This window comes from Triturus cristatus, chromosome 10 (assembly GCF_964204655.1).
Source record: "Triturus cristatus chromosome 10, aTriCri1.1, whole genome shotgun sequence".
In the NCBI taxonomy this organism is placed as follows: domain Eukaryota; kingdom Metazoa; phylum Chordata; class Amphibia; order Caudata; family Salamandridae; genus Triturus; species Triturus cristatus.
The window spans coordinates 1,024,141,854-1,024,164,701 of record NC_140593.1 but is presented as its reverse complement, the minus strand read 5'-3'; the positions used below and the strand labels follow the sequence as shown (position 1 = coordinate 1,024,164,701).

The window sequence follows — 22,848 nt, the reverse complement described above, 5'->3', positions numbered from 1 at the left end:
TTCGTGATTCGGAGTTATCCGATTATCTGATTATCCAATTTGGGAAGGGGACTCGCTCCTACCTTTATTCTAAGAAAAGGGGCTGGCCCGTGACTAGGTTCTACCTATGGGTGGAGCCAGGAGGGGGGTGGTTACACCCCTAACCTTTGTCCGGCTTCGCGCCAGCTCAGGGGCTGGTGTGCCCCCGAAACTGGTTTGAGCCGGGCTATGCACAGTGAGCACCGGGGTGCCACTTGCAATCACCTTCCTTTCAGCCCTGCCTACCTGGGATACACAAACCCTGTCTGGGACGGTGCTAACACCGCCCTCGACAGGAAACCCTTTGTCCAAGCTCCCCTTGCTGGAAGGTCCCCCAGCAGCAGGAGGTCAGACTTGTGTCTGGTGGCAGCATCCATTTTGTGATGCTGAGGCTTGAGTCAACTTTAACCGGGGTTCAAGGTTACTTCCATGTCGTGTCCCTCTAAAAGGGGGGAATGCTAACCCCGTCACCAGGACTGGCGAGGGGTTCGTATTCCCATTCGTATGACACCTTACTCGACATGTATAGGTGATGCGATGCCAAAGTTAGCAAATAACCGCAAGGATTATAATGCATTAAAAGTAGTTGGCCCGCGTCACCATGGAACGGCTATTAGGACTTGGTTCCGCAAGCCGTCGACGGGCTCAGCTCGCGCCAGAGCACCGTCCCACATGATTCCCTGCACTCTGCCTTCAGGATCGATAAGGCCTGCTATAGGAGTGACTGATAGGAACCCATGTGTCCATTTTAGGGTTTAGGTGTAGGAATACTACACCTACAGCAACGGGTGATTACACCACGTGGCCCCAGCTGTCGTGCAGCCAGTTGTGTCAGATTTGGGCGGCCATTCCAGGGGCGGCATAATACATGCTTCAGCCCCTGGTAGGCCCTGGGTACACCGATGCCCTGGATACCTGTGGTATGCTGAGACAGGGACTGACAAGGTGGCCCAGTTCCAATTAGTGGATGCACCTAACGTACATGTGTGTTAATTTCGAGAGAGAACAGCTAGGCTGTGGGTCTGATTGGCAGGCCCACAGCCGGAGAAAGTCGTAAACCAATGAAGCAAAAGCAAAAAAATCTGGGTGATCATAGGATTGCAGACCCTACTCTCCTACAATTACCACCACTGTTACTACCACCAGTAATATCACCACCACCACCATTACCAGCACCACCACCACCATCATCATTACCACTATCACCATTACCACCACCACTCTTATTGATAACACATTACCAACACCATGATTACCTCCACTACCAACATAACTGTCTCCATTACTAACAGTGCCACCACTATTATCACCACCATCTTTGAGTCAACAACCATTACCAATCCACCATTACCATTATCACAAATTCCATTCTCAACTCTATGACCATCATTACCACCAACACCATTATCACCAGCAGTACCACCACTGTTACAACAACTGCTATCATTACAGTCCCTATTTCCGTCAATAGCATTACTACCACCATTACATTACCACCACCTCTATTACCAACTCGGCTATTACCATCACCACCATTACGATTATTCCTGTTTTCACCAACTCCATTTCTCATAACCTAGAAAGTTAGAGATGCCTTGTGCTTGAGCTCCTGGTTAAACGGCTGTAAGCTATTGAATTTCAGGCCTATTAAGCTTGAGGAACTGCCCCTGCTTTGTCCTGCGGTGAAATCAGGACCACTGCTGGACCCGGCCTCTCTATCCATTCTGGAAAGAGGGGCGCAAGTAATTCTACCTGTGGTAGGTGAATTGATTAATGGGTCCCCAAGTTCGTAGGAACTGGAGGCATGCTGTGGTGATCCCACTATTAAAACAAACTCTGTTGAATCCTACTAAGCCGGAGAATTTCTGTCCAATTTCACTAATACCTTTTTTCTCTAAAATCACAGAGATGTTTGTCAACAGACACCTCTCTGCCTTCATATAGAGTCACAACTTACAAGACATGACGCAATCAGGCTTTCACCCATCACAGAGCACTGAGTCTACCTTCTTACTGGTGACAGAGTCGATCCGTAAGATTTTGACACAGGCGAATTTGGCGGGATTGCTATTATTAGATCTTTGCACCGTGTTCAATACTGTGTCCCATAACACCTTGCTGGAGAGACTCTGGAACTGTGGAGTGGTCAAATAAGCATTGAGCTGGGTTGGCACAATTTTGAGGTAGCACAAAAGCCGTACCAGTCAAAAGGGTTTCCAGTGAACCAAGGAGTGCCGCAGGGCTTATCTTTGAGCCCTCAATTGTTTAATGTGTACATGCAACCGCTTGCGCAGGTCATACATCGCTATGGGTTCAACCATCATCTCCTATGCGGATGACACACAGCTTATTATCATACTGTCACAAAACTCTTCCAGCATGGCCTCATCCTTGTGCCTCTGCCTTCCAGAAGTTGCAAGGTGGATGTACTGGAACTGCCTTAAGCTCAATGATGGAAAGACTGAGGTGCTGACTCTCTGCATGCAATCCAGCATCTGGTCTACAGCTTGGTGGCCTGTAGAGCTGGGTCCGCTACCTGAACCTAAAGCTAAGGTTAAGAACCTGGGCAACTGGCCGGATAGTAAGCTGTTTTATAACAGCCAAATCACCGCAGTGGTGAGGAAATGTTTGGGAATTCTTAAAATGTTTAAAACGATTCTCTGCCTCCTGCCAGAGTTAGTTAGAAAAACAGTAGTCCAGGCTCTGGTTCTGTCAAGACTTGATTACTGTAACATGCTGTACTTTGGGATCACACAGGGTCGGATCAAGAGACTCCAAAGAGTGGAGAACGCTGCTGCCTGTCTTCTTTTCAACCTTCCTTGGTGTGCGTAGATGGGGGATGCACTTAAGAAGCTGCACTGGCTGCCCGTTAGGCATAGGTCTTCTTTTAAAGCCTTGTGCTATTGTCACAAAGCATTTACAAAAAAAGGACCACAGTATCTTCAATCTCTGATCAAACCATACATACCTGCTAGAAATCTACGATCAACTGTAGAAAGGCTGGCGGCTGTTCCTAACATTATAAGTGGCAAGTGTGAGATCCTTTGGCAACCTGGCACCTAAACTATGGAACTCTATGCCTCCAACGATTCATCAAACCCAGTCGGAGTGTGTTTTTAGGAAACAACTCAAAACTTGTGTTTTTTAAGGGTGGGAGCTAGGGGAGCTTAATTACTAAATTTGGAGTTGTGGATACCTGCACCTAGCAATGGGACACCTCATTAAGGTAGCTACACTCTTTATAAAATGTGTTATTATTATTTTTACCTCCATTCCACCACCATTATTAGCACCCTTACCAATACCACCATTAACACCACAATTACCAACTTAAGAAATGCCATTACCCAATCACCACCATTATCAATGTAACCATCACTGTTGCCTCCTTCATGATAAACACCATCAACACTGCCACTACCACCATCACCAGCAGTACCACCACCATTACTAACAGCACCATTATAACTACCAATACAACCAGTTCAATTACTGCCGTCGTTACTACCACCACTGTTAGCAGCACAATCACTAACATCACAACTGCTGCCATTATCACCACCACTGTCACCATCAACACTTATGCCACTAACAACATCACCACCGCTAAGACTTACACTATTATCATTACCAACACCACAGTTACCACCACAAATATTAACACATCACAATTACCACCACCAAGGCCATCATCACTGTTCCCACCATTATCACCAACACTACTACTACTAACCTTACCAGATTACATCACCAGCACTTTACCACCATTAGCAAAACTACCATTAAAATTATTGTGAGTAAATGGAGAGTATTATATGGTGTGTGTAAGAAATAAGGTTGTTGGTTGGCTGGATGGGTTAACCCTGCTCAAGCAACAGCCACAATCCCTGTAAGGGTGAACCACAAAAGTCACTAAATTAACCTGTTCTTAACCCTTTGGGACCTTGGCACAAAAGCAGTCAGGCTTAACTTAGAGGCAGTGTGTAAAATATGTATACAGCACACAATCAGTAATAAAGTGAAAATACAACAAAAGAAACATCTCACACAAATTTTGAAAAACAGAGTGCATTTTAATACATTATTTGACACCAAAACAACAAATAACCAATCTGTAGAACCGGAGGTATGAATTTTGAAAGTTTTATGTAAAAACTAGCCCCTAAAAGTTCAAAGCGCCAATCGTGGCATATAGTTGCACGAGACCTGGTCCTAGTTGGAAAATGTGACCAGCCGCAAGGGAGCACAGGTCGGATACAAGAAGTGGATTGGGCCCAGTCTGCACCTACCTTCAGACTTAGAAGAAATTTGTGGAAAAATGTCTGGGAAGGTGATGTTCAGCGGGGCAAGGCTGCAGGCGGTATCCAAGGAGGAGGCGTTGTTGTTGGGGATCCGCTGGCTTAAGTCGTGGTGAAGATTTCTACGTTTGGACTTAGCCTCTCTTTTGGAAGTTGAAAATTTCTACCGGGGCGAAGCTGCAGGCCGTAGTCTATGTGCGTCCAATGAAGGACCGCTGAATAGAATTTGCTGCTGTGGAGAAGAATGTAGCGGAAACTGCCACGGAGTCATCGCCGAGCAGGTAGGTCCTGGTCTCTTCTCGGTTCTCAGAGCACTTTTTAGCCAAAAAATGTTTAACGTCCCAAGGTTTGGAATTTGGCTATTTGTGCACCTTCAACACCACTTCTAAGGGTCCAGGACTGTAGAGGCAACACTTGGAGGGTTAGGACTCACTAAGGCTGGGTTCAGTTGCGAGTTCAAGATGATTGGAGCCTTTTCTGTCCCTGAGGCTCTGATCAGGAGGCCAGCCAATTACCCCTTGGAGCTACTCTGGTAGTACTAGGTTCAAGTAGTGGCACAGGGCTCAATTAGCAGGGTTGGCCTCTGGGGGTTCAAGGCAGGCTTCAGGCAGCAGAGCAATCCTTCTAGGTGCAACAAAGTAAGTAGTCCTCTCAAGTACACAGTTGGCCACAGCAGCAGGCAGTCCTCTGAGAGTCCTTCTGCAGGTCCAGAAAGTGAACTGAAGAGTGGGACTGAGGGTCCTATTTTTATACCTGGTGCCTTCTTTGAAGTAATTAGGAGACGTTTATAGAGATTCTCTTCGAAGTGGATGGAATTTCCTGCCTACCCTGCCCTGGCTGTAGACACAATGGACTACTGTGAAGTTTTTTGTATGATGGCTGGGCACAGCCTATTGAATTCTAAGTGAGACTGTGCACAGCTCCGCCCCCCCACCCATCATACCAGTGATGGCCCATCTAGGCACACCTACTCCCTCTATTGTGTGGCTCTCTGAGAGGAATATACAAAGTCCAACTGCCAACTACACCCAGTCATGTGACCCAGGAACAGGCTGCAGGCACTAAATAGGGCCGGAAAATGCAAACTTTCTAAAAGTGGCATTTTTAAAATTGTAACTTAGAATCCGACTTTACCATTAAAGAGGAATTTAAATCACAGTGTCTCAGACACCAAACATGAATTCTCTGCCTTCTCCCAATCAAACGTTAGCACTTATTAAATGTAATAAGGCAACACAATGTTATCCTATGGGAGAGGTAGGATTCACAGTAGTGAAAAATGAATTTGTGAGTTGTTCACTTTCAAGACATGTGAAACTTAAAAGTACATGCCTATGGGCTGCCTAGGATCCGCCTTAGGGGTGACATATGTAATAAAAGAGGAGTTTAACGCTTGGCAAGGGGATTATTTAGTCAAATCGAATTTGCAGCTTAAAACTGCATTCAAGCTGCAATGGCAGACCTGGGGCTTATTTTAAGAGGCTACTTATGTGGGTGGCACTATAAGTGCTGCAGGCCCACTAGTAGTATTTAATTTACAGGTCCTGTGTATATGGTATACCACTTTAACAGGGACTTACAAGTAAAGTAAATAAGTACACAGGGCCCTAAGGTCAGCAAAAACAAATTCAGAAAAATAGGAGGATGGAGGCAAAACATTTGGGGGAAGACCACCCAAGGCTCACAGTTCTAAAAGTGTGGTTGTGTGACCTCATTGTGAAATACTTGACCAACCCCATTAAGATAAGTTAGGTTTCATTTGTTAAACCTAAGCTCAACCCTAGGTAGCTGTGGGTCTGAGAAGGCAGGCTTATAGAAAGGAACAAGTGTAAAGCATTTAACAGCACCAAAACAATTGAAAGATAACTGCAATACACTCAAGAAATCTGACACCATTTTATAATGAAGGTTTAGATATTTATACAGTTTTGGAGATATGGAATTGACAAGGTTTAGTAAATCAGCACTTTTAACTTAATTACGAACAAGCTTTGGCAAAATCAACGGATATGACACTCAGAAACCTTTTCAAGAAAACTTTGATAGAAGAAACTTTTTCAGGAAAAATGTTGGTAAGTATCAATGCAGTTACTTAGAGTTACATTAGATGACCGGCTCATAAAACGGCGTTAGAAAGGGGGACCAGCAAGGTCCACAGAAACAGTTACCTCATCCAGAAAAGCAGTCTTCAGTTAAGTTCTAGAGTTAGTGGCTCCTTACCATTGACCTCCATGGAGTGGTCCTGATACAAGGGATACAGGATGCTGAAGATGCTCAAGGATCATGAAGATGCTGTGAGGTTGACAGGGGTCTTCCTGAGGCTACTCCTCGGTCCACGGGCTTGGAGAGGCGATCTTGGCCACAGGGGTAAACGTCCTCGAAGTCCTCTTGAGCTTGGCAGAAGTCCAGTCTCCAGATAAGGCGGTTTCAGCAGTTCTCTTCTTTTGGCAGTACCTTGCCTTCTGGGTGACCTAGTTTCACTCTGACAACTCACCCGGAGACTTGTGGGCAACTTTTGTGCATCGGGTCTTGACCCCTTGGGCTGCGCTACAGTGATGAGCAGCATTTCGGGAATCTGGGCTTCCAACTCCCAGAAGGCTTCTTCAGCTGTTGTGGCGCTGTGCTGCGAATAGCTAACTGACCCTTGGATTCTCCTGCTACAGCTGGTCTTCACTTCCTGGGGCTGTATTACAGAATGTGCACCAGGGGTGCAACAACCATTTGCGCCCGCTTTGCACGTTCCTGGGGCACATTGGTATTACAGAAGGGGCCACAGACACTTGTGCGTCCCCTTCTGTAATACTGAACACTGTGGCGCACATATAGCGCCATCACTTTCTCAAGAGGTCATGCAAATGAGGGAATCCCTTTGCTTCTGCACCCACGCCGTATTATAGACACAGTGCAGAGGCAAAGAAGCTGCCAGGAGGCACACTGACAGCGCACTACCTAAAAAGTGGCACACTGTAAGTGCACCCCCTCATGGCAGCCCTCTGGAGGAGAGAAAGGGGTTCCTATGTGCCCCCAGACATCTCCTTGCAGGCTGGTGCAGTCACTCACTGAACCCACCTGCAAGGGGATCTCAAATCCCTCTTTAAAGTGCAGGCAAGCTTTTAAACAGCTGCTCCATATTTCTCTTGCATTTGCTGCCCCCAGGGCAGCGCGAGTTCGCGGCTGCCCTGCGGTCAGCGCATTCTACATGATAGGGTGCACTTTTCCTGTATGGACCTGTCGCACCCGCTTAAAGGTGCATCGTAGCGTCATCACAGCTGTTCCTTATGGCTCCTCACACTTAAGATTGCGTTCCTTGTCGCTCTAACATCGGCACGACGTGTAATTGCACTTCAAGCTCTCTGCATTAGCCCATCATACACTACTTTCTTCCTCGATAAACTGGTTTTAGGGACATAGGCATCTTTCTTGCCTATGGCTGTGACACCATTACGCGTTGATCCAAACATCACCTTGCCAGTGTTCTACACTCCACGTCACCCCTCAAAGGATGAGGTTAGGCTCTGTCTCTTAGACCCTAAGAGAGCACTGAGCTTTTAGATTGTACCAAGGAACACAGGGTGAACAATCAGCACTTTGTGGGGTTCACTGTAGGAAAAAGGGTGAGGCTGTGCAGAAGAGAACCAAATCCAGCTTGATTGTGTTCTACTTTAATCTGTGCTAAACATTAGCTAAAAAGCAGCCTCTGGTTGGACTGTGTCCTCATTCTTCCAGGGCCAAAGCTGCTACCATTGTGTTAGCACACAAGTCCCTATCCCAGATATCTGCCAGTTAGTTAAAGGGGTGTCCCTCCATGTATTCTTGAAGCAGTATTGTCTGTTCAGTTAGGTTTGTCAAGGAGGGCATTTTGCCTGCTCTGTTCTGATGGACTTTCTTGTTTGAGTCCATTCACAGACCCACCCCCTAATAGGAACTGCTTTGGTGTCTGTTCAAGAGGTGAATAATCTGCAGCTAGAAGACTATCAGAAGAACAAGTTATCCATCTTCGGTAACGCTCTTTCTGATAGATGATTTATCTAGCTGCAGATTCCTCACCCACCCTCCCTACCTACCCGTTCTGTGAGAGGTCTCCATCCATTAATAAAATCCCAAGTCTTAAGAACCTGCAGACTGGGCACACCAATTTGTTTTGGAGGCTCTATGCCTGGGGGCGCAGATAGTCTCGAAAACAACTGACGTCAGAGCATGGAAATGGCATACATATAGTCTCCACACACCATTTCCAGAGCGGAATGGCTTCACTGCATAGCTGCGCGGCACTACCTACGACTACTGACAGCACTATCCCACCACCACCATGATCTCTTGTTTGTGAAAGAGCTTTTCCATTACATCCCCCCATTTTCACCATTTTTAGCACTACTTGTCATACCCCCACCATCAGCACCACTGACAACTTTACCACCATCACCACAACCACCACCATTACTAATACCACATTACCATAACAATGATTATCACCACTACCAATATTACCATCTCCAGTACAACCACTGCCACCTTCATTGTCAACAACATTATTACAAAACATCATTGCCATAACCACCGTTACCAACACTACTATTATCATAGCACCATTACCATCTCTATCATTACCAATACCAAAAACAAAAACTCCATTCTCACCACCATTACCATTACAATTCCCACCAACACCATTACCACCATTACATTACTAACAATATTATCACAACCACAATTAGCAGCACTGCCATTACCATAAACACCATTTGCTTCATTCCCATTACCACCAACTCCATCCTCTCCATCATTACCACTACCACCATTACCAACTCAGCCATCACCATTACCCAATCAACACCATTCCCAACATTGCCATTACCATCACCATTACCTCCACCATGATTACCACCATTACCATTGCCACCACCACTACCATTACCACCGCTACCATGTCTCTATCACGATGATCATCACTGTTAGACCTGTCAGCATTTAGGGTGGTCTTCCCCCAAACATTTTGCTTTCCCCCTTCCTGTTTTTCTGATTTCATTTTGTTGGCCTTAGGACTCTGTGCATTTCACTACTGTTAACCAGTCCTAAAGTGCTTGTGCTCACTTTCTAAAGCATGATAATACTGGCTTACACCTGAATGCCATATTTGCCTTACTTATAAGTCCTTAGAAAAGTGGTATACCATATACCCATAGTTGCTAAACTAAATGATACTAGTGGACCTGCAGCACTCACTGTTCCCCCCTCTTAAGTAGCCCCGTAAAATATGTCTCAGGCCTGCCATTGCAGCCTATATGCACTTTTAAACTACCAAATCAACTTGGAAAAATAATACCCTTGCCAAATCCAAAACTCCCTTTATGTGTACATATACCTCACCCCTAAGGTAGGTCCTAGACAGCCCATGGAGCAGGGTGCATTGTAATAAAAAAGTGGGACGTGTTCCTGTCCTGGTAGTGAAAAACTCACAAATATGTTTTTCACTACTATGAGGCCTACCTCTCCCTTAGGATAACTTTGGGTTACTTTGTTACATTTAGAAGATGATAAGTTTTGTTTGGGAGCTGGTAATGTCATGTTTGGTGTCTAGGGAATTGTAATTTAAAATCCTTGTAAATTGGTAAAGTTGGATTTTAAGTCATAGCTCTGAAAATGCCACTTTTAGATGGTTGGCATTTACGTGCCCTAACCATTTGGTGCATGCAGTCTGTTTCCTAGGTCACATGACTTGGTTTAGTTGGCATTTGCCCTTTGTGTATTCCTTCCAGACAGCCACAAAATAGAGGAACTGAGTGTTGGCAGGATGGGGCATACAAGGCAGGATGGGGAGTGGAGCTGTGCATTGCCGTACTTGCACTTCAAAGACACTTCCTCAACTCACACACAAAGAACTTCACACTAGCCTATTGTGACTGCGGATATATTGGAGCCAGGGCAGTGAGGTAGGATATTCCAGACACTTCTGCAGGGGTGGGCACTCCAAAAGTTTCTTCCACTTTAAAGCTGGCATCAGGTATAAAAATAGGACCCTCAGACCTGTTCTTCTTTTCCCTTCTGGACTTGCGGAGGACTTCAGATGACTGTCCTGCTGCCTGTGGCCTGCTGTGTACATCAGAGGACCGCCCTTCGGTCTGAAACCTACCCTGTGCTTTCAGAGGACTGCCCTGCTGCTTGAAGCTGCCTGGACCCTCAGAGGAATGCCCTAATGCTTGAGATCTATTTTACTTCTTGAACTCAAGACTTCTAGAGTCACTCCAAGGGCTAGTAGCTGACCTCAGGATTGGAGCCTCAGGGACAGAACAGCTCCAACCATCTTGAACCTGCGTCTGGACCAAGCCTGAGTAAGTCTTGACCCTTTTAAGTGGTGCCCCTCCAGTCCTGGACCCTTGGAAGTGGTGCTGAAGGTGCCCAGATAGCCCAAATCCCAAACTTGGGACTTAAAAAATGTTCTGCCAAAAAGTGCTCTGAGAATCAGGAGGAGACAGGACCTACCTGTTGGCCAATCTGTCCAGGGTGTATCGCCAGCTGGCCAGACTTCACTGCAGCTCCTGCTACGTTTTTCTCTGCAGCTGCAGCTCCTTGCAGAAGGGGTATCCTGTCTCGTGGGGCCCTTGTTGGCTACAGCTTGCAGCATTGTCCGGCTGGAGATATTCAACTTACACTAATCTTTACTGCAACTTCATCCAGAGGCTTCCCAACAATGAGGCCTCATTTTCGCACATAGTCGTTGGCCTTGCCGTGCTGAACTTTACCTTGTCAGACATTTTTCTTAAAAAATTCTTCTAAGTCTGAAGGTAAGCGAACACCGGGCTCCATCCACTTCTTATATCTGACCCGCGTTCCATCGCAGTGAGCCGTAACTTTAGACTTTGCCCCAGTCTCACGCGACTAGATGTCCACGGTTGTTGCTTTGATCTTTTCGGTTCTATTTTTCACTTTAAAATTTAAAAAATCATAACTCCGGTTCTACTGATTGCATTTTTGTCATTTTGGTGTCAAATGATTTATTTAAATGTACTCTATTGTTCTAAATCAGTGTGGGATTTTTCTTGCGTTGTGTATTCACTTTATTATTTTCAAGTGTTGTATAAATACTTTACACATTGCCTCTAAGTTTAGCATGACTGCATTTGTGGCAGGCTAACAGAGGGTGAGCACAGGTTAGTTTAGTGACTTTTTGTGGTTCACCCTGACAAGGATTGTGGCTGTTCCTTGAGCAGGGTTTCACCCCCTCAACCAACAACTGAATTTTTCACAATCACCATTTCCACCGCTGTTCCCACCAACACCATTACCACCATCATTAATACCACCACTATCCCCGTCATCACATATACTGCCATTATCACCACTGCTTCTGCTACCACCACTATCACCACCAGTACTACTTCCATGAGCCACATCACCACCAACTCCACTATAATTTTCGACAATGCCACCAATATTGCCACCATCTAAATGATCACCACCAAGGCCCCATGGCTATTACCACCATTATCACCAATTCTGTTACTGCTACCATTACCTGATTTCATTACATCACTACAAAAACCAATAGGAACTCTACCATTAATATTACCACCACCATTATTACATTTACCACTAACTCCAATAATAGCAATTGAGTTGCCATCATAATTTTGACAATTGCTACCATTATCACTAACACCACCACTACTATCCCTACCATGCTACCAACATTACTACCACCAATACCACCACCAACCATCCCACCACCTTTATCATTGCCACCACTCTCACAATAACCATTATCAGCATCACTGTTACTGCCAAGATATTCAACACCACTGCAACCACCATCTCATGACTATCACCATCACTATCTCCACAGTCAAAATTTCCAGGAAAATTTCCTCTAACACTACTACTACTCCTATCTTCAATTCTAGTGCTGCCACAATCACCGCCTACCAACAACACCACCACGAGTTCTACCAGAATCATCACTACATTAGTGGAAGCACTACCAACATATTTTGATGTGTTTGTGGAAGAGCATTACAATTACTCATCCTCCATTTCCAGCACATTCATTACCACTACCTCTCACTAGTGCAGTGGTTTCCAGCTCCTTTACCCTATCACCGTGTTATATCAGCTGCTCACCAGGTGACCGTGTGAAGGGAGCCTATATTGTGTGACACACGGTGGCATCATGCGAGTTGGCAGGTCTGCACAAATGTTGGTGACGGTCTTAACACACACAGTCGTTAAGCAGGGGGTAGTGCTGTTAGTAACTAGGGGTGGGCGAAATTTGCGTAGTCGCGCTACGCAAAATTCCGCGAAACGGTAAAAAATCTCCGCGAGCACGCAAAAGGTCCGCGAACACGCGGAATTACTTGTTCCGCCGGTTAGCGATGCTTTTTTCCTGTTCGCGAACGCTGTTTGCATGCTCGGGAGAAATATTTCGTGAACATGCATTTTAAAAGCGCAAACAAGCAAAAAATTCCGCAAAACCACGGATCGTGGAATTTTTGGTAATTCCGCACTCTCCGCGGAACGCGAAATTACCCAAATTCCGCGAGCGGAACGGAATTTACCACCCAGGCCTATTAGTAACTCTTCTCCCTCAATTATGGCGCTTAGTAGAAAGCAAGTAAAACCTAACTGAAAGGCACATTATGCTTTACATACACAAAAGAAACTTCCGGCAGAAAGTTGTTAACCTTCCAACGGCAGACATAGCCGCTATCCATAAAAGCACATACGTACCCAGCATACCCTGCCTCACAACCCACATACGCTCGTGCCCAGTTTCCTCAGATATAGCGGAGTTACAGAGGGCCTTCATGCGGAAGGGGTAGGGTGGGACATAAAATTTGACTTGTGCCATAATTCCCGCCTTTTTCTGATTTCAGAGAGCTTTGCAGTTCCGAGATGTGCAGGGGCTGTACCTTCTTACTGATGCAAATCCTCAGACAAGCTGCAGTCATGTTCTAATGGAAGCTGGAAAACTCATAAAGGAAAAAGACGTGACAGTTCACACCATTTCTTTTAATGGTGCGAATAGGTAGGAGTCCACATTGTTTAAAATTGTTCTTTGTGTTGAGAAATTCCATTATAAATATACAATTACGAATTTCGTGATTACAAGATTTCCGTAAACACCATAGACCATACAATTTTTTTCCTGCACACATCTTGGCAGACAAAAACACCTGGATGTGCCTGGGGGTAGCGACCCACAACCAGGGAAAAGCAATGCACCCACACGAATTCCCATTGTGGTTCCCCATTCGAATCTAACTGGCTAATGCTGCAGCCTAAAAATACTAAACTCTGGTCTCTCCCTCATTCTTGATTCGTAACTGTTAACTTTTAAAATGGAAAGTAATTGCTAAATATGTCAATATGCAACCCGCATCTAGTATAATGGGGTGACCCAGTGCTCCTCAGAACCTGGGTGTACAAGAATGTGGTTCTGTCAGGTACAGAGTTGATTCCTGGTATACTGAATAATAACCAATATAACAACAGTGCTCAAAACTTTTCAGCAATAATCAATAAAACGGAAAGAGCAGAGAAAGGCCAAATGAGTCACAAAACGAAAAACATGCCAAAAATAAATCAAACAAAGTTTGTATTTAAGGATAAATCCATATATTTTTTACATTTTATGGTGTTAGGCTGACATTAGAAGGCTGTCAAAATTCATGAACATACAATTTGTTCCAACGGCGCAAGTGATATTGTGCAAAAAGTGCTAAAAAAGTGCTAAATGTGAACAAGATATATACAGTGCTTCACAAATTGTTGAAATTAGTCATTCAAAGGACATCCATCCCTAGGTACATGAAGCTCCATGCCACTTGGGATTTTAAATTTCCATTTTGCGTGGGGTGAAGAGAGTAGGGTCAGGATTATCACAAGTACATCGATGTTTCAACCCAGAAACGTGCGTGATTGACTAGTAGGCAAAGCGGGTCTTCCTCAGGAATAGACGAACCAAGGGACAGCCCCTATCAAGGGAGATTTGCAGGGTATTGCCCACCGTTCGGTTGGATTCAAAAGTGAGGTCCTTGATGGTTGTGAATCACATCAGTGGCACGGCACAGTACTGTAGCTCTCTGGCACAGCTCTGGAAATGAGCTGGAGAGCTACAGTACTGTGCCGTGCCATTGTTAGAAAGAGGAAAAAGCCTCTTGTGATTGTTTTAGTGCAGGAAGGTTTCCCTTCCTGCACAAAAATAATCACCCCACAATGCAGGCACCCTTGCACCACGGGGCAAAGGGCCCTGCCTTGTGCGCCAGCGCAGGGGAAAAGGATAGGAATGCTCCGCATCTTATAGATACGGTGCATTCCTGAATGCGCTGTATATGATAGATACGGTGCATTCCTGCGCTTTTCTTTTGCTGTAGGGCAGTGCATCAGGAAGGCCTGCGGCGCTGCGGAACGGCAAAAACTCATAAATGAGGCCCTGAGTCCTGAGCGCACTCCCTCAGAAGACTGTCAATGTGCGTTAGCTGTTGAGTTTTTGACACATAAATATATCAAATGCACTCGAATTGCTGAATTAATTTATGTGATGCTCTTAGACTTTTATAATGTAATGACAATTATTTTTTGACTTCGCTGTGATAGGATGTGAAGAGGGATATAGCTCCCCTTTTTGTTATTAATTTTTTATTCATGGGAGATGTGCGGGTGGGGAGAGTTGAGGTGAGATGTTAACTCTGTACTTACAATGAATTAACACAACTGATGATGTGTTTGTGTCTTATTGTTATTGTTGATTATTTAAAATCAATAAAGAAATATTTTTAAAAAAATATATGTCACTGTGATTTGCCCAAAAATAATGATTCATTTTTATGCCTCCATTGACAAGAGTTTGGTGCTTAAAATCAGGAACCTAAAATGAATGGTCTGTTTGATTAACTTTACTAGATGTCAGGCTGATTCATGTGATCAAAGTTCATAAATACTGCTGCACTGGAAGGTGTTTGCATAGTCCCCGAGTTTTCTTAGGGTTCCTGCTCCTTATGTAATCTGATATGTTTGTCATCCAACCCCTGTGGTATATGTTGCATGGTGTGCCACCTAAATATCGAAACCACAATATCAGTGGGACTCAATATGAAGGACAGAATATTAACAGGTAACTAAATCTAGATTTTCTATACCTAACTCCACATAAGTGTACCTATATCTTCAAGGTACTTAGATGTGGAGGTAGGAATAGTAAATCTATACTTTACTTTATGCGCTTACCTTTTAAATATTTTGTCCGTCGATATTCTGTCTTTGATAACAATATTGTTGGTGTTGATATTCAGAAGAATCTATTTTGCACCTGTTTCCCACACAAAAGGATTGGAGCACCAATAAGTTTTAGTGACATAGTCCATTGCAAAGCATTAAATTTGCTCACAAATATGGCTCCAAGGATCAGTACACAGTAGGAGCGTGAAGGGAGAAATAGAGTCCTGAATGAATGTCGCTCACCACTATGTTTTTGTGCATCAGGTAGGGTTTGTGTATACTGTACATAGTTCATGCAGTTGCTTGTGTAAGTAGATATCAAAGTGATTGCGTTTCTGTTGCATGTTAACTTGCCTAATCTTTGTTTATGTGCTTTGTTTTCACGAATAGAACAGCAAATGACTCTCTGAAAAAACTGGCCCATCAGACAGGAGGACGTTATCATTGTTGTCATGGCGATATTGATGGGCACTTGGTGGTACATAGAATGCTGTCCGAGGGGTTTAGAGATGAAGATGTATGTATGTGTTTTTTACTTTTTACAGCAGATTACAGATGTGACGCTGAGTGAAATTTTTGTCCATGTCTATTTGAAGTGAGTTTAGAAATGTATTACTGTACTATGATACGCACTTCTTGATATATACGAGATAGAGCTCTAAATAGTAAGTAACCCTCGATCTGACCATCTCAAGAACTTTGAGGGACAGTGAGACCAGTTTTTGGATTTGATAAACCAAGTGGCCTAGAAGTATTGTATTTGTATTCAATGGCCATAGTAAACTTGCTGGCCCGCTGGGAGTCAGTGCAAAGGTCTTCTGACATCAGAGACATGGGGGCCTACTCATGAAGGCATTTTGGGGTACTGGAAGTAGTAATCCTGGGCTAGTTGTTTTATGTACACCTATATACCTTTATGACCCTGCCCCAAAACATTTGGCATGGGAATAGCTAGGGAATAGTCATATACAATTAGTACAAATTGAGGAGGATGCGATCTTTGCTTTGGATGTTTTGGGCTGATTCACAAAGACACACGTAAGAGTTCATAAAAAAAGGACTTCTGTAGTACTACTTAGCATACTCATAAATGCTTATGTGAATCGGCTCCATGGTTACTTGTGTTCAATACTGTTGAGCCTGTATTTGAGAGCAACACTCTGCACTGTTAAGTCTATATTTGAGTGCAGCACTCATCACAAAGGTAAGGTTTCTCTTAAGACAGATCGGTAGATTAATTGTTTTTGCTTATGATCTTGGAAAAGGTAATTTATTTTATCAACAGGCCCAACTTGAGGATCCTTAAAAACACAAGGTGCAGCAATAAAGCCTCCAGAATTATTAATATCCTAGACATCAGCAATGATTCACAAAAAGAGAAAAGAAGTGAGCCTTGAAAGAGACGATCTTCTTAACCGAAGAGCAAGTTAGGGATTTACCTGCAATCATGTATAGCCAGCTGGATAACTTATAGACTAGAATGATATTTAGACAATTGGTTAGGAAGCGTAGTGTTCCTGGATCTTGAATGTCCCACCGGAAAAGTGGACAAAACAGTTTTGTTTTAATACAGCAAGGACATAATATTTGAAAATGCTAAGTTAGATTTGCTAAGCAAGACATGTGGGGACATTTATTGTGTGCTGGGGGCTCATTAACTGCCATAAATTGGTATTTTACACTCTCTATCAAAGTTACTGTTCCCCACCACATTTAGAGGTGGGGTAAGCACCGTGGCTTCCATTGAATAAGCCTTAACTGGCTCCACCAATGAGAAGTCATGAACTGGTGGCACATGCGCCAGATGGCTGCAAGACCATAGTGCCAGTCACCTGCTTTGTTCAGGAAAGGATGGCCATCACTAGGTCTCAGGCAGGAAAATCAGACATTGAGCCTCTTCCTTGTCATCGTCTGCTTTTGTTTTTCAGAAACATGAGCAATAAAAAACATTGCAAAGCAAAGCCAAAACCCCATGGCACTTGTTCAGCAAACTGTTCTGCCTTCACTGCAACCACCCAACTGTTGCATTCAAGGCAGTGAGTTCTGAACAAGGCAGGCAGGGATCTCTTATAGGGTGAGCAGCCCTCTCAAGGGGAAACTAATGTCATTGCATGCCAGGGTTGTGGGCCATCCACCAGGTTCTCAAGGGGAAACTGATGTCATTGTATGCCAGGGTTGTGGGCCATCCACCAGGCTCTCAAGGGGAAACTGACGTCATTGCATGCCAGGGTTGTGGGTCATCCACCAGGCTCTTAATGGGAAACTGACTTCATTGCATGCCAGGGTTGTAGGACATCCACCAGTTTCTCAAGGGGAAACTGATGTCATTGTATGCCAGGGTTGTGGGCCATCCACCAGGCTCTTAAGGGGAAACTGACCTCATTGCATGCCAGGGTTGTGGGACATCCACCAGGCACTCAAGGGGAAACTGACCTCATTGCATGCCAGGGTTGTGGGCCATCCACCAGGCTCTCAAGGGGAAACTGACCTCATTGCATGCCAAGGTTGGTGGCCATCCACCAGTCTCTATATGAGAATAAAAGCCTCAAATTCCGGTGTAATTGTTGAAAGAAAGTATATGATGCTGTTTATGGTTTTTGCTACTGCAAGCAGGAGGATAAGCCTATTGAAGACAATGCCCACCAAGGAAAGAGAAGACTTCCAGCCAGAAACCAAAACAAACTATCACCTTCTACTGTTAAATTCACATGTATGAAGAAACCATATCATAAACTGACCCAACCAGAATCGGAATACCTACAAAAGAATGTAATAAGAATATGGAGAACATATGCAGAAGCTTATAACAGTATTTATTGAGCGCACAGAAAACATTCACATTATTACAAGAAACTAGTAAACAATGCAAGTTTATGTACACAACTCACAGAACCAGCCCTCATCTTAATAGAACACCTGCAGTATCATTCCTATTGCTGATGAGCACCTATAAGCAACCTCGCCAGGGTTTTTAAGCACTATATAAATACAATACAATAACTGCAATCCCCATACGAGTGCAGATGTCACTATGGCTTAGCTATTACCAAACAATCCTGATAAAATGAACTCTGAGGTTAACATCTATATTTAGGATGCAACTTGCAGGTTTCCTGTCCCTCTGCTTTTTGGACACGTGCATGGCAATGGTATGCTACCATATTCTTGAGTTTTTATATCAACTTGCAGCAATATTGAATATCAACTACTAGTGTTTTGTCAAAATACTTGTAGATTTACTATTCTTAAATACACATTTACTTACCTTGATGATAAATATGTATTAGCAAGGCAAGTAGATAAGGAGTAGCTATAGTAAATCTACCCTTCATCATGTACACTTACTTTAACAATATATTGGTAGTCAATATTCTGCAGTCAGTTTTGTTATTGGCTGAAATATCAATGACCTTCATATTCTGACATTCAACCATGGCTTCGCAGTGTAGGGTCTTGGCTGAGAGTTTGTGGCAATGTGTTTATGTGCTTGATTTGTGTCTGTGTTGGCACAGATGTGTTGCAAGTGATGGAATATATTATGGACCTGTGTAATACCTAGAGGTTGATAATAATGCAAGCATTTCATCCAGCTCTTTTTGTGCTGTTACTGCGAGAGTCCCCACCCGTATTTGTTTGGTAGTGCTGAGGGAAAATATGGATGAGGGAAATATTGAGCTGTTTCAGTGGATGAAAGCGGGAAGGCCTTGGTCAAGGTGATGGAGAGCAGGCTTTCTAGGAGACTTGTGGGTGTGATGCCTTCGGACAGTTTTCTTGTGAGGTGGTGAGATAGTGGCTGAAGTTGTCTAGATGGGTACACCACAAACCAGGGCCTAGTGAGGACTAATGTGCTTCCATGCCAGTGTCAAGAACTTATCGGGTGGGAAATTATAGAGATAGCACTGAGGTAACTTGCCAAATGAAGGCTGAAGTCAACATGGTAGACACTGGCCATGTGATATGCACCAGTTCCATAGGGACAGGGGTTCCCATCCTTGTGAAGTATACTGGGAATGAGGAACACCCTTAGGACTGTTCTTCTAAGTATATGGCACATTATGTAAACCCTGGGAGAGAAGGTTATATGCTGTTTGCCGGTTAATATAAGTTCAGAAGGGGAGGGGATGGTGTTGAGGAAACATTAATGCAAGTGGAAAGCAAAATTGACTCAGTACTTCAATTTAGCATATGAGGTATGCACAGAGCTCAGCGGCATACTTGGGAAAACAGAACAAGACTTTCTAACCTGTGGCGTCGGAGGGAGACCACAAACTGTCTCTGAGGAAAAGGGCCATGGGCTGAGTTCTGCCTATTGTTGGTGGCCACTAGTGACCAGGTGAGTGTAGTAACAGCACTTGCTGAGCAATGGGAGTGGGACCATAGGGATAATCCTTGGGCACGGACAATGGTTTGAGTGTGCTGGATTGTACTTTTGAACTCTGAATGTGAAGGCCATGGTGAGTAAGGCCCAGTTAGCAGAAGCATGAATAGCTATACATTAAGTAAATTGACCAACACGCTGCTGACAATGTACAGGGAAATATAGTGTTTGCCTTTGATGATTACTAAACATCTGTAATCCAAAATTCAATGCGGTGAATAACACTTATATTGATATTGGACTTAGTGCAACAAGGCAAGTGAGCTAAACCGGCATATAATTTACTGTAAAAGGCATTGAGAAAGATCAGTTTGGTGCTAAAAAGGGTCAGATTTCTTATTGAAACACAATTCTAAGGAACTTAATTTTCACCTGAAGGAACTGCAGATAAGACTCCCATCTTACCCATTACATATTGTATTAATTTCAAGTAGTCCTTTGTACAGCTGGTTCATAGTAACTATGCTGCATGGCTTGCATTGGGGGTAGATTTAAACAACTAGGATGGAATGGCTATTTCAGGCAGTGGATCATCCTGAAAGAACTGCTTTTGTCTGCGTTCCCGTGTATCTCAATGAATACGCAGTTATAGCAAATGTTGTGCTTTATGTGTAGATGTATAAATGATCCCCTGAAAATCTTTAAATTTGGATTTTATTGATATGAAACTGCAATAAAAATATTATTCTTTGATCTATTTTTTCTAAAGGATCCAGTTCTTCCTTTGTTTGAAGGCGATGATTTGAAGAAACTTGCAAATGAAATTGGCAAGGCGAGACGCTTCTTAACACAAGCACAGTCCTTTCGGTGTGTACATTTCTAGAATCTTTATCTTTCTTCTTTAATGATTTTTATAGATGTGTTGACATTTTGGCTTTCAAAGTAGGAAGCAAGAAGAAAATTCTGCCATATTCTGATAGTATGGCACAATTCTTAGCAGATCCACAACTTTTAAAATTACCCAAGTAATCATGCCAGCTACACTTGGTTAACTTTTAGTTTGGCTTGCAGGACTATCACAGCATTACCAAGGTTTTGTTGTGTTACTATTTTCTTTTTATCACTATACTTTTTGCAATATTACTGTTTTACTACATTGTTTAGTGTGAGGCAGAACAACCTTTACTATTGCCTTTGCATTGATATCGCCAAAAATGAAACTTAATTGGGTAATACTGACTTATATAATCATTAGGGAAGCTCAAACACAAATCTCATTTTTAAACCTTTTGTTTACAGCTTACATTTTATATAAATTGTTTAATGCGTTCACAAGAAAGTGCATGTAATTTTCAGGATTCAAGCATGTCTCTATTAAGATTGGGCGTCAGCTGTAAGTGCTTTTTAGGTAGGCAACCAGACTTGAGATGGCAAATGTCTGCATCAGGCCTAGTAAAATATCATTATGACCCTATACTGTTTTAAAAAAAATATATCAATATGAATGGGAACCCTTGATATTTGTATTTACTTTCAGCTTGCATATAGGAGACCACTTCCTTTGCAAGTTGAATTACTTCTACATACTTTGGTAATGATTTTGAGGTTGGCAGCATAAGGAAAATTGTCTGATTGGTCTAGAAACTGCTGTATATTCCATTGGTAAACTTTCCAGATAGCAATCTGCCAAGAGATATACCTCCATCATAGGGATAGTATGACAAATGGTAATCTTACATCAGAATCTCCAGCAGAGAAGAATCTTGCACTGTAAGATTTTGCACTTTCTGAAAAGATTACAAGTTTTTCTATTCATCAGCATTGGATCATTCCTAGATTAATATGCTTGATTTTCTACTATACATCTTCAGGAAACTGGGAGCTTCTGAGCTCTGCTACTCTCTTCACCAACACGTTTTTCCACATTTTCGTGTCACCTAAACTATAGATGTCTGAGGGTGAGGTGGAGATTTTCTTTAAGGGTGAGTCCTATCATAACTCAAGTTTTCTTGATAGTGCTTTGTCTATTTCCTGCAGACCTTCCGCTTGTGAAGCTGTATCAGAGTAACCATCGTAATCATTGGTGTAAATCGGCTCATCTCCATTACTTGCTTGTTCCCCATCACTAATGCATGAAGAGGAGTCATTTAACAGCTGGTTAGGTGACTCTGGCATCATTCTTGTTGATAAGACCAAGGATAACAAAGGCACAATTGACAAAATAAGGTTCTATGAAAGGGACAGAGTTAAAATAGTAGCTACTGTTGCCAAGGACCCTACCATTGATGAAGTGGTCTTCGGCGGAAAAGAAACATACTTCTTTGTCGATGGTACTGTTTTCAATGGAACCTGTTTGATGAAGTTATTGTCAACAAACAGGGCCTCTTTATTGATTGAGCTGTTGTAGACAGGATGGACTTAGCCATCAACAGTGTTGACTTAGTCGATGGACCTACTTCACCGTTGACAGTGTGGTCTTCCTTGATGTGGGAGATTTTGTCATCTATTGTCTAGTCGTCATCAACTTCGTAAATTTCGTCTTTGACAGGATGATCTTCATCGTTGGCATCACTTTCGTCATTGACAGAATGTCCATCGATAGACAGTTTGTAGTCGGAGTAGTCTTTGGAAGCCATTTTCAAAAAAGGTGTTTACCCTTCTTCCTCGATGATGGGATCGAGGATGATAGCCATTTTGTTCCCTGAGTATCTCAATCTCTGTGCCAACACAGCTAGATGTTTGTGCCTTCAGAGCAGGCACCGAGAGCCTTCATTAGGGGTCATCTGCAACTCTTCACCGGAGACTGCTTCCAGGTCTTTTAAAAGAAGCCAGTTCCAATTTGTGCAACGTCGACTTTGAAGGTGTATGTGAAGTCACTCCTTTAACTGAAACCCATGTTGGGAAATCAACATTTAAGGCCTGAGATGGTGACCCTCTCTGGTGTTTAGAGTTTTTGAAGTGAATGTCCCACAGATGGACCCGTCATTTGGGACATGTCTAAAT

General features: G+C 43.4%; 1 protein-coding gene across 2 annotated transcripts in view; it reads left to right on the top strand.

Moving 5' to 3' along the window:
* The window catches only part of VWA3A (von Willebrand factor A domain containing 3A), a 598,738-nt gene that overhangs the window by 495,221 nt on the left and 80,669 nt on the right, over positions 1-22,848 (top strand). For both annotated transcript variants that reach the window (XM_085629052.1, XM_085629053.1), the window contains 3 exons: positions 13,184-13,335; positions 15,918-16,044; positions 20,615-20,712. In XM_085629052.1, the coding sequence (XP_085485178.1) occupies positions 13,184-13,335; positions 15,918-16,044; positions 20,615-20,712 (377 nt within the window). The remainder of the gene's footprint in view (positions 1-13,183; positions 13,336-15,917; positions 16,045-20,614; positions 20,713-22,848) is intronic.